The sequence below is a fragment of the Belonocnema kinseyi genome, chromosome 7, assembly GCF_010883055.1.
Source record: "Belonocnema kinseyi isolate 2016_QV_RU_SX_M_011 chromosome 7, B_treatae_v1, whole genome shotgun sequence".
NCBI classification, from domain to species: Eukaryota; Metazoa; Arthropoda; class Insecta; order Hymenoptera; family Cynipidae; genus Belonocnema; species Belonocnema kinseyi.
The window spans coordinates 48,594,902-48,608,783 of NC_046663.1; the positions used below are offsets into that span (position 1 = coordinate 48,594,902).

Consider the following 13,882-nt stretch of genomic DNA (forward strand, 5'->3'; position numbering starts at 1 on the left):
TGAGGAATCATTTATCTTCAGAAAAATACTGTTCATTTTTAAGAAAGTGCTTTTTACTTAATATTTTTTCATAATAACTTTAAAAATTTTTAACTTCTTCAACCTTACTGATTAACATTACTGAATAGTTTTTTCCGATGACTTCATGCAATTTTGGATCAATGTGAGTAATACAAAAAAATGGCTGTAACTCAATGAATTTCAGTTTGTCCATTTTCTTATTAGACATTTTTCATAGTAAAAAAGTCAAGCTTTCTTTTGAGACTGTTTAAAAAAAATCGTAGATGCCTAAATTGCGAAAAAAGTTAAATGAACAATGGATTTATTGAAAAAATTGTTTAAACAATTTTCTTGTTATAAATAATAAAATAGAATGAAAGCGTGTAAAAAGCACTTTCCAAAACCCTCATAACAATCTTAAATCGCGTAATTAGAAAGGAAGTTACAGGCGTTTGAAACTACCCCTGCAGGCATTGGGGTTGAAAATTCAACCCCCCCTCACTTGGGGAGGGTTGGTAATCCTGGTCTATAAGTTTGTGAATTAACTACTGTTGGGTAGGCGAACATATTCCCAGAATTTCGAGACAATCGAAAAACATGACTTTTTGAGTTGGGGCAGTTGAGGAATAATGCCCCATAGATTCGATTATTTATTCAAGCTCTTAAATTGTTTGATATTTAAGCATTTAAAGAAAATGCTATTTCCTATAGAATTGTAGGTATTTGGAAATTGAAAATATTTAAATAAAATAAATGTCCTTTTTATAACAATATATATTTATTAAATTCTATTTGTGGACAAAGATCCCACTTATATACAGAAAAACTTGCCGTTTCGCATTCAGGTAATGTGATTAGTATCATCATCTGATCGGCCATTACCATAGTTTATAGTAATACGTTGCTTAAATGTGATGACTGATATCCAGAGAACCTTGGTTTTGGGCTTATTTGTGAAAGAATATTCCTTTTTCGATCTCTCGAGTAGCTTAGTGGTACGAGTACTTGATCGGCACTCGGTATAGTAGACCTTTGGTTTGATCTCCAGCGGAGTGAAGAGGAGAGAAGGGGCGGGATCATGTTTTAAAAATAAAATTTAATTTTTATATTTTAGAAAAAATGGTGAATTTTGAATTTGAGGGGTATGTTCAATCAATAGTGTAGATTTATATTTTCACGTAATACAATTAGTATCATCATCTGATCGTTATTACCATCCTCGATGATAAGAAAGATTTCTTAAATCTTTTGACTGATCTTTCGATCTCTCCAGTAGCTTAGTGGTAAGAGTACCCGATTGGCAATCGGTATACTTGTGGTTCGATTCTCAGCTGAGCGAAAAGGTACGAAGGGGAGGTATCTTTTCAACGTATAAAATTCAATTTTAAAATAAAAAAATAAAAAATTCTTTATTTGATGGGTATCTTAGATCGATATTATAGATTTCTATTTTCACATAATGGGATCAGTATCATCGTCTGATCGTTTATTACCATCCCCGATGATGGTACCAATTTTTTAAATATGTATTTATTTTGAAAATTTATGAAAATAATGTTCTTTTTTGAATTGCCTGTACTTTTTCAGAATTTCTCCCTGTCACCTTTCCCTATTCAAGACAGATCACGTTGTCTGTGTTCAGTGGGAGATAACTGTCAAATTTCCAAGATTTCGCTTGAATATTGTTATACGAAGAAAGGGAGAAAAAGAATTGCTTCGAAAAGAAAAAGAAAAAAATGTGGGGTGGGTTCAGTGGAATTGAGGGACTTTAGTATCTATTATTACTCTAATTCATCACTCAATGGCAGCTAAATAAGAAAAAACAGTCCATGGAGTATAATTATCTATAAGGTCTTATCTAATTGGTGCTATTGTCCGAAAAATAGGATTGAGTTACAACTAAATAAAATTAATTACGAAAGAGAACATTTGAAGTATTATTAAAAAATAAAAGGTTTGATAAATAATTTAATTGGATGAATATCTGATAAATTATCAAAATGTCTATTGGAAGATTAGATTGAATAGATCTGGATTCTTGAAGTTTAATCCGATTTTAGAGATTAAGCTTGAGAAGCTTAGACGTCCAAAATATATCTATATATACGCTTTTAATTATCTCATCTCAGATAGTCTGAAATTTACACTAATGTTGTGAAACTTTGGCTGGTGTTATTGGTAAGATTATTTCAGGATTAAAATGATGAAAATTACTGAGAGATAACAATACAAAAAGAATACAAATTTTATACAAAAAATGTAAAAACCAAACGAATATTATATATAATACTTTACACTATGTATAAACTATACATAAAATTTTCACGTCTGGGTGTAGTTCAACCTTGAACTATTTTGTTGAATTTTCAACCAAAATAAAAATGGTGAATTTTCAACCAAAATCAAAATCATGAATTTGCAACAGGAGTTGAAATTTTAACTAGAAAACATTTTTCAGTCAACAAAGAAATAAAATTTCATCCAAAATGTTTAATTTCAAAATCGAAAAAATGAGCTTTCTGTAAAACAGTTACATTTTTAACCGAGAAGATTAAGTGAAGGCAAAATTAAAAACTTTTGAATTATAAAGATTATCAATGCAAAGCTCTTCAATTTGAAAGATTTACAACTGAAAACTCTTGAATATGAATGGTGTATAAATATAAGTTCTTAAATTTTGATGCTTTTAAATTTCAATATTCAGGTTTTCAATTCTAAAAATTCTTGGTTAAAAAAGCTTCCAAAGTAAATAATCAATATCATAAAATTTTTGATTGTAAATTTTCAACATTAATAAGTTTTCAATTTTCAAAGATTTACAATTCAAATATCTGCAATTTTTAAAAGTTACAATTGAAAAGTTCTTGAATTTTGAAGATACGCAATTACAAATTATGTGGTTTTCAAAATTTATATTTTAAGGGTATTTAATTTCCAAATTTCTTTAGGCTAGTTCCGTTTTCAACAATCGCAATTAATTTCAGAATTGAAACTCTAGAATACTTTGGATTTGAAGATCAACTATTAAACTTTTTAATATTTAACATTTCACATGATTTTGGACATAAAAAGTTAAGTTTTCAATTTAATTGATGAAATTTCCAAATTAAGTCATGAAAATTACAGACTTTTTATTGTAACTTATTAAAATAGAAAAAATTTCAAATTGCAAAAAATGACAATTAAAATGACTCAAATTTTAAAGAGTTTAACAAATAGAGAATTTTTGAAATTTGAAAATATTAGTAGAATATTTATATTGATATTAATATTAGCAGAATATTCAGTTTTCAAGATTTTTATTTTAAATATTTGTAAAACTTAAAAATTGCTTAATTTTTAAATTTAAATGGTTAAAAATGTCAAATAGAAAGGATCAAAATTACAGAATTTTTAATTTATTTTTTATTGAAAATTTTCAAAATTGCAAGCTTTTAATTTGTGAGAAATTACAATTAAAAATACCGGAATTTGAAAAATATACAATAGAGTTACAAATTATTTAATTTTTTAAATTATATTTTAAAGGAATGTAATTAATAACTTTTTTTTAATATCTTAATTTTAAAGATTTACAACTAAAAATTTGTTAACCTTCCGCCGTCCTTGTTATTTTTACTACCTCCGCCATCCAACTTGTGTCTACTCCTCATCCACCAATACAGTTTGCGATACAAAAATAATTTGAAAATTCTAAGTTATTATTCAAATCCTCTATTTTATCATTCGATTGTTTTTCAATATTAAAAAAAAATTTCCTGTTCTTAATAATTCTTTCTTCCCTACAAAATTCTGTCTTGAAAAATCGACTTGGTCATGTATGACCGACAAGGATGACGGAGGGTTAATTTGAATGATTTGCGATAATAGAAACTGATATTATTTTTGGTAGCATATTCATTTCGAGGACAAAAAATTAAATTTTATTATTTATATTGCAAAAAAAACTGAGAGTTTTGATTTATATTTTGAAAGTTCTAATATTTTTTACAGATGTATCATATGTTTTCGAATATTAAAAAAGAAAATTTGATTACAAAGGGGAATTTTGGATTTTCGATAAATTGAACTCATGCTGCAGGGTTTCATCGAACCGTGCAAAGGTTTTTAAGAATTTAAAAGAAGTGTCTACGAAATAAAATCATACTAATAACTTTTAGTTTTAATTCACCCTACCACATCCTCTGATGCGCCCGAAATATGAACCAAGCATAAAAAATAGTTACGTATTATTGTCAATTTTTAGCAATTTCAGTCGCCTTTTTTTACACAGATTACTAATGGAAAATTTTGAAATTTCCCACGACTTTGTAAACAAAGTTTAATTGTTTAAATAAATGGAACTTATTTGCGGTTAAGTCCCGAAAAGCGCTTACCTCTGAATTATTTGAAACTCCGTATACCTATGTATTTTGACGCGTTGATCACGAATATGATACTGAAAATACCCGCAAACGTGATTTTCATGGTGAAAACCATGAAAAACCCATCAAGATCATGTTTTGTTACGTTTATCTTAGTAAATAGTGAAAATTGATGAAAAAGCTTCAGAGAAAAGTTGTAGATCCTTTGAAAATACATATTTTATATTGAATATGTTTTTACCTTACGACTGACAGTTTTCGAGAAAATAAGGGAAATGTCGGTACGAAGTGTAGAGTAGCTTAGATCACACACGATACCCTTTTCAATGTGTAATGGGAGGGGAGGGGGCACACCTGTGACTAGCCACAGAAATAACTTAGGTAACACACGACCCCCTTTCCATCGTCTCATGTGGGGGGGGGGGGCACACCTGTGACTGGCCACAGAAATAACATATCGTGCACGGGCCCCTTCCCAACGTTTCATGGGGGCGAGCATCCCAATGACTGGTCACAAAAATAACTTAGGTCAGGCACGACCCCCTTTCCCACGTGTCATGGAGGGGGTGGGAAGGCACCCCTGTGACTGGTCCCAGAAAAAACTTAGGTCACACACGACCCCCTTTTCATCATATCATGGGGGCGGGTAGGAACCCTTGTGACTGTTCTCAGAAAAAACTAAGGTCACACACGACTCCTTTTCCAGCGTCTTATGGGCGGGGCGGAAAGGCACCCCCGTGACTGGTCCCAGCAAAAACTTAGGTCACACACGACCCATTTCCAACATTAAGAAAAATAAAGAATAAATATCTTTTATGGTTTACGAATAATCGCGATTTCTTCTTTGATTACAACATTATTTCTTGGCCAAAGACAATATTTTTTTTAAACATCTAGACACTGTTTTCTGTAATTTGTTACTACTTTTAGTAAGTACTGTTTTTAATACTCATTTCGCATTATCAAGCAGTTCAAGTCCGACATTAATTTAACACCTTTTACAGTAGTTATTATTTACTAATAGAATTTCGAAATTGGCTGGTATAATGCTCTTTATTATTCAAATGATTATAAAAAAAATTGTACAAAGTTAACTAAAGTAAAACATGTGAAAAAGTTATATATAATTTATATATAGTGGACAAAACTCTCATATTTTTAATTTATTTTACATAGAAAATTTCATAAAACAAATGAAGAATATCACTGTCTTTTCCACTATATATAAACTATATCTAAGTTTTGCGTCTGGGAATGTTTTTATTATTTTAATTATCATAAAACTAAAATATAGCACGTATACCTAATGAATAATGTTGCCCTAAGAAAATGTGGAAACTTGAACTATAATTTGCATTAGTGAATTTACTGTCTTCTAATCAATTATCATGGTAAAGATTGTGAAAATATGAAGAATGCAATAATAAGTTTTTATAATTTACATTTTATTATGACTTTTATGATTTATTTGATATTGCGCCAGAAAATATGTAAACCATCCATACTGAATTTAAAGGATATTGACAGAATAGTAATTAATTGAATAAACAATATCATAAAGCTTATTGCAGGATTTACTACTACTCGCAATCATACAATAATATGTTTAATTTAGAAAATTATATTATAAAAATATTTCCGGAAAAACAAATTATATTTGTTTTAATGATTTAAAAAACGGTTAATATATTTCTTCTATACACTAGGCAATCAAAAAGTTCACAAATTCAAAGGATACCAATTTGAAAGAAAATGTACAACTCTAACTCAATTTTTGAAATTATGTGAGTATAGAATAATTAATTGTTTGAATAATTTACATTCATTTAAACATTGTTTACAAATTCATGAGAAATATTCAAAGTGTCAATTGTTAATTATTTGTATCTCTTCGGAAAGAGAAACTTTGGGGAGGGAAGGGGTGACTTGTCCTGTGGCTCGAAAAACGTTCTTTGGACCTCTTTGATGTCCACCGCATTACCCGATTCTCACCTAACATTCGTGTGAAAATGGAAATACCTACCAGTTTCGCAAAAAATCTCATGCACAAGTGTATGCAGTAAGGATTCAGGACTTCTGTGACGTCGGCGGAAGCGCTTGCGCGCTTTTGCCCCTCAGTGGGGGATGCTTTACACCCTTCTCTCGCGGGGTAGTCGTACGGAAATACGGGGTTTTGTATTACCAACACCCTCAACTAGGACTGCCATCGGTTGAGTTCTTCAGTTTCGCATCGGCCAACCACGAGGTCGGACGCATGTAGAACCGGAAGCTCGAAACATGTAGATCACCTAGAGAGATCCGGCCGCGACGGAGGATGATTCGGAGTTGAATTTAACCACGTTTTCGGGGAAAACTATATATTTTCCAAAGATTCTTTTTCTCTTTTGAACTTCTCCTAATCATAGTGCTTCGGAACTCGAGATGGTTGTTTTTACAGTTTGGTTTGTGTTTCTGCTGCACCTCACCTACACCGAATTCTGTTATGGAAAACAAGGTGTGTGGTAGTCCTAATTTATTTACTAGTTGATACCAACAGTTTCAAAATAGTGCATAAAGGGATTGTAAAATACTGATAAGTAAATCATCTGCTATATTTATTGAAGGCATGAAAATGACAGAAAGGACCACCTGATGTTGACACTCACGTTGTCTCAGTGAAAAATTAAGATACTAAGATTTTTTTAAATGGTTAGAAAGCTTTCTAGAATCCAGAATAATTAAGCCATATTTGAAGTATTTTTAATTATAGGGGCTTGTGACAGCATGTCAGAAAGAACGACTTGCGTTTCGCTTTTGATAAATTTTGGATTCTCAACTTTCGCTTTTTTTATACTTTAGCAAAGTGAGTGCAAATAAGTATAATTTTTCTAAAATAGAGTCTAAAATCTTTTCTTCCTAATAAGACTATAAGCGTAATAAAATATTGACTCGTACTTGAAGTATCATGAATAACCTGGAAGCGTGCCTGAGCCGAAATCGGTAAGTCAAGCGGCAGTCGGCGCATTTTTTAACGCATTTCTATAAAGCATGGAACATAAGAGACAAAAGACTGCGGCACGCAATAAAATCCCCGATTTCGTCTTAGAACAAGCTTTCGCATTTTCAAAATGAGATCAAGAACATAATAAAATATTAATTGGTTCTCGAATTATCATAGAAAATGTGGCAGTGTGCCTGAGCCGTAATCAGTAGGTCAAATGGCTGTTGGCGCACTTGTTAACGCACTTTGTTAAAGCATGGGAAACAGGAACCGGTGGATACTTTATTATGCTCTTGGTCTCATTTTAGCGAGGGGATTTCAGATCTTGATTACTAAAAATTTTCATTTTTTTCATTCACTGTATTAAAGCATGCACAGAGTAAAATTTTATTACAAAAATTGGTTAAAAACGGAAAATTGTTCGGTCTTTCTCAAATGCTGTCTCAGTCTCTAATAATTGGAATTTCTTCAAGGAGGATTCCATCGACGCGTAATTTAATAATCTGTTAAGTGATTTTGAGGAGAATTGACCTAGCTAATATTTTCGAAAATTTAGTCACTTTCTAAGAAAAGCCTGCTTTTAATGAAATTTTCGTAAGTGGATACAAAATGTTGACAGTTAGTTTAAAAAAGTTTTGTAACTTAATTTTTTGCAGTTTGCCACTTTCTAAGAAAAGTTAAGTTTATGACATAATCTGGCATAATCTCCGAGTGTACATTTCAAACTGAAAACTTTTATCACTTTCATTCATTTTTGGTTTAAATGAAAGAAGGTTTACTTGATTTGCAAAGAATTGCTTAATCCTTAAAGATGAATTTTCGATAAAATCTCATTAAAAATAATATTAGTTTTAAACCGTGAAGAGAAGTCCTTTTTTCTTAAGCGAAATCTTTAAAATGTGCCAACCTAGCACTCTTACGTCCGATTTTATGGAAACGATAAGAGACTATAACTTTTATCGCCGTTGCACGTAGAGCCGACCTGCAAAATTAGCATCAGCGGACAAATTGCCAATGAAATTCACAGATAGGATCGGAACACGTTGCATAATACATAAGCCATGATTGTTCAGAATTTACTCTTAATGGCACCCATGGGCGCATTTAACATTTAATTTCAAACCCTCAAGTTTTATATGAATTAGGTAACATTCACGTTTTTTTCTTAAAGAGATTTAAAGATACCAACACGTAATGAATTGTGAGAAATAGCTTGTTAATTATTTGGATCAATGAGAGACTCGAGCAGAAATATTCGTTCACTTTCTGCTATATCGAATCACGCGAATGTCATAAAATGAAGAGAATAAGAACACGCGATATCACGTTTAGCAGCACAAGAATACGTGACAGAATTTTCCTGGGACTAATGCTGACATCATTGAAAGACCTGCAGCATTATTCTCAACACATAATAAACTACAAATCAATCAATATTTTTTCTAATTTATTTATTTACAACTTCTTTTAAAATACCTTTCAAAATCTTTTGTTTACAAATGTATGTGTAGAAAATTAGGTAAACAATTAGTGTTTCCCTCAGAAATTTTATTACCATTTTTTAAAAATTAGGTATCGGGGATATCTGATTTTTAATAATCTGGTAATCAGAAAGAAAATTTTGTTTTCAATAAAAAGTCGATGAAATCCGTGACCGTTATTGCGTCTTCTTTTGCGAGCAATCACCCCGAGATGAGTAATACCCCCCCCCCCCCTTAAAAAGCATATTTAATCAGTTGATGAAGCAGAATTGGATTGAAGCCAAAAATCCATCTGAGAGTCGAAGCAAAGGCACGTCACAGTTTCTGATTAGTGCATTCATTTTATTTTACGTTGAGATTGACATAAGATCTATATTTATAAGGCAAATAAAAATGTGCATTTTCCAAATTTTGCAAATGCTACCCCAAACATTTCTTCCTTTTATTGCAAAATACTGCTATAAATTTGATAAACCATTCTTTTTTGAAGATCCTGTGCACAGTATTTCTTCTACAATGCAAAGAAAATATTCTCAAGAATAAATAGATTGAAAGTATTTATGATGGGTGACAGAACAAAATTTTGAATTTTAAAATACACGAAATTCACATTTTAATGATTTAGAGATTTCTATATATTACTTTAACATTTATTTTTTGATCAAGAAGATCAGAAGCAGTTCCTTATACAACTTGTGGAAAAGACGACTATAGATATCTTAAATTCTAAAAAATCAACATTTATCAAAGTATTACACCAAATGGACATAAAAAGAAAAAGAATAATTAAATAAAATTAAAAACTACAAATACAATTTAAAATAATATAGTTACAGTCACACGATAAAAAATGTGTATTTTTGGTGTAATTCGAAGTTCAAAATTTTTTCTTGTACTTTAAATAAATATTTGTAATTCATTGATTACAAAAATTATTCATATTTTCTAGCAGATTATTAATTGCAAAAGACGATACATTTTTTTATTCTGTGTGTGATAATATCTTGAAAACTATTTTGTATTTTGTTGTTGTATTTATCAGTAAACTAGGAAAAATTATTTACAGACCGTAAAGGGGCTATTATTTGCCAAATTATAAAATTCAAATTTTTAGTAACATAATTACTTATAGAAAATTTTTGTAGAGAAAGCAATTATAGGATAATCAGCATTGGAATAAATAATACAAAAGTATTGAAGAAATTAATGTAAAAAGTAGATAAACTACAGAGAAACAATTTACTTTATTGTTCCATAGAAAATAAAAAAATGGCTTGAAATTCAGATCACGTCTATTATGATTTTCCTATAACGGATTTCTTTTCAATTTTTTTGTTCGATTATAGAAAAATCATTATAGAAACTTAATGTAAAAAAAATCTGCCCGCTTCGCGGATACAACTTCATAGCGCGCTGCGCGCGCGACTTTTGCTCATCGCGCTTCGCGCTCGATAATGTATTTACCTCGCGCTAGGCGCTCGGTCTTCATATATTCGGCACACTTGTGCACAGACTTTTTAAAATTAAAAGTCAAAACATCGACAAAAGTAATTTGGTCATTGTGAATTCTATTCTGTTAAAGCTCCTTCGGCTTTAACGAACACATTCTCATCATGCATCTCGTGTTTTGCACTCGAGTTTGTCCCTCAAATTGTATATCATTTCCACAAATGTATATTATTACAAATCATAATATGCTTTGGCATTAAAGCACACGTAATTTCATTGTCTCGTTTGAAAAAATTCACATTATTCCAACAAAAGAAACTTTTGTTTTTAAACATTTTATTGCAACTGCTGCCGTTTTTTTTAAACTGAATTTTCCCATTTCCAATGTTATTTTTACAATTTAAAAGTTAAACATGCGGCCTATACACAGCAGTCTGCCTGTTTCTTCCTGTTTTGGTTTTGTGAAAAAAAGTCATCAGGATAAATCATCGATTTGAATACTATGAATATCCGTACAGAGAATTTTTGATTTTTTAAAAAAGTGGCCTCGAAAATATTCAAAATGTGCTAACTTTTTGCATTTTTATCCAAAACGGCTGGCTAACGAACTTGACCTTTAGTTTAGCATACATACATACAGACGCATTCGTAAAATCCGGTTTTTCGGATTGGGGAAGTCTCAAAACGTGATCATTTGATAAAAACTGGGTGGGTCAAATTATACACAAATCTAATACCTTCCCTGATGAGAATGTAATAATGTTCTTCAAATATTGAAAAAATTTATGAAGGGAATAGAAGAAATAAAAAACAATTGCAGAATATTAAAACAGTTAAAATACTTCAAATCCTTCAACGAATTTCAAAGAATTTCATATGATTCTATAGGATTTAAAAAATTCAAAGTAATTATGAAGTATTTTATCGTTTTTCAAAAGATTGAAAAATATCCCCATGAATTTCAAGAAAGTTCAAAAGATTTTCAAACATTTTAAGGGCTTTTAAAATATTTAAATGATTTCTAAACATTTAGGGGAATTGCAAGTGACTTCAAGATCATCTCCTAGGATTTCCAATGGTATGAAGGGATTAGTAGAAAACTTGGTAAAATAAATGAAGTTAAATAAGATTTCAAATGATTCTTAGCGTCTTTAATATTTTAAGAGATTTTACGGTATTTCAAGGGATTTAAAGGATTTCAAAGATTCAACTGCTTTTTTGTTTAAATTTTATTATCTTCAAATGAAATTCTTACAAAGATTTTAAGGGGTACCCATGGGCGGATTAAGACCTTTCGGGGCCCGGAGCTAAAATAACGTTGGGGCCCCTTTAAGGCGGCTGGACTTAACATTTTACTTTCATTTAAAATTAGTTCATGATAAAAAAATTCAAAAATTTAATTGAAAAAATTTTACTAAAATTTTTTTTAGGACTTTATTATTTTTGTTTATAAGCGGGTTATTTTACTGTATATTATATGTTTTTCTTGGGGAGAAGGGGGCCCCCACTAGCGTGGGGCCCGGTGCTTCAGCACCACCAAGCCCTCCCCATGATCCGGCACTGGGGGTACCAAAGCGGTTCTAAAGATACACAAAATTACAAGCGATTTCTAGAGAACTCTCGCAAGTAAATAATATGAAATGAAGTTTCAAGGGAGTCCTGACAATTTTAAAGATTTCAAAGAATTTCGCAAGATATAAAGGATTTTTTCAAAGCTCAAAAGATTTCGAGCGATTTAAACGATTTCTTGGAATTTAAACATTTTTTAAAAGAGAATTTTAATAAATAAGATTAAATATTCAAGGTTTTCAAGGAAAGTTTCAAAATGAATTTAAGCGTTTTTTCATGCATTTCAAGATAAAAAAAAAATTTATGGGATGGATCTTTTATAGTTAAAAATTCGTCTATTATCAAAAATTAATCTTCTTGGTTGGAAATTCATCCATCTTTAATAAAAAATGAACTGTTTGGGTGTAAATTAATCCGCTTTGTTTAGGTATTAAACAATTTGGTAGAAAAATTAACTAATCGGTCGAAAATAATCTTTTTTATTCAAAATTAAACTGTTCTAATAAAAACTTAATTTTTTGGTAGGAAATTAATGATTTTGGTGAAAAATCTTGCTGAAAAATTCATCTTCTTGGTTGAAAATTTAACTATTCGTTTAAAAATATATCTTTTTTATTGGAAAATTCAACTACTTTGTTGAAGTTGAAGTAGTTTGTTAAAAATTCACATTTTTTCAAGATTCCACTCTTTGGCTTAAAATTCAACTATTTTGTTGAAAATTCTTTTTTTTTGGTTGCGAATTATTTTTTTTTGACCTAATATGTAAAATTTTTAAATTTCGGTTGAATTTAATAATTTTTATTTAAAATCAATCTTTTCTTGTGAAAAATTCGTCTTTTTTTATTGAAAATTCATTGTTTTTAATTGGAAATACAAATGTATGATTTAAATTAACATGTTTTGTTTGAGAATTCAACAAATTTGTAGAAAATGGAATTATAAAAATTGGTAGAAAATTAAACCAATCAATTCAAAATAAACTTTTTGTTGAGAATTAAACTATTTTTATGAAAATTTAACTGCTTGATATCCTTTTCTAAAAATAAAAAATCATGCTTTCGGGTTGAAAATTCAAAGTTCGTTTTCGATAATTCGTTATATTGGCATAATATGAAATAATGTTGTTAAAAATTAACGTATTTCTATGAAAATTCGTGTTTTTTGGTAGAAAATGAATCTGCTGACGGGAAAATTCTTCTTTTTGATTGAATATTCAACTGTTTGGTTCAAATTTAATATTTTTTAAGATTCATCTCTTTGATTCCACTTTTAGAAAATTTATCTTCAGGGTCAAAAAATAATATTTTGGCTTGAATTCTTTTGTTTAAAATTCATCTCTTTAGTTAAAAATGTAAATAATTTGTTTAGACTCTTTTTTTTTAGTTCAGAATGACTTTTTTAAAATAACAATGTAACTATTCCATTTTTGGTTGAGAATTAATATTTTTCATTGAAAATTGATCAATTCTTGTTGAAAATTCCTGAAATCTGTTAAAAATTCATATTTTTGTTGAAAATTCATATTTTGTAACTGAAAATGTAACTGTTTGGGTCGAAATTAATCTTTTTTAATAGCGAGCTCAACATTTTTGCTAAAAAATTTAACTATTCGTTTGAGAATTTATTTCTTTTAGTTGAAAATTCAACTACTTGCTTGTAAATTAAACTAGTCTGATAAATATTTATATTTTTAAGCATTCATCTCTTCGATTTGAAATTGAACTTTTTTTATTTAAATTCATTTTTCTTTTTGGATGAAAATTAGTTTCTTTCTTTGAAAAATTCACTTTTTAATTTTGCTGAGAAAATCCGTCAGAATCTAAAAATAAATGCATTTTCTTGAAAGTTGAATGTCCTTCGACTTGAAGTCTTAGGAATTTAAAGTGTTTCATTTTTAATGAAATATGGTATTGACATTAATTTGATTTGAAAAAATGTATTCCTCCAAGATTACCTTATTTTTGTGAAAAATCACCATCTTTTCTATGTTTTGATAATATTTTGGGCTACGTTACTTTTCGTTTGCGAATGAGGAGGGG

General features: G+C 29.7%; 1 protein-coding gene across 1 annotated transcript in view; it reads left to right on the forward strand.

Annotated features, from left to right (window-relative positions):
* The first annotated feature begins 6,624 nt into the window (after positions 1–6,624).
* LOC117177087 (locomotion-related protein Hikaru genki) overlaps positions 6,625–13,882 on the forward strand; it is a 530,094-nt gene continuing 522,836 nt past the window's right edge. Inside the window, exon 1 of the mRNA XM_033367576.1 lies at positions 6,625–6,858. Within this exon, the coding sequence (XP_033223467.1) occupies positions 6,786–6,858 (73 nt within the window). The 5' untranslated portion in view covers positions 6,625–6,785. The remainder of the gene's footprint in view (positions 6,859–13,882) is intronic.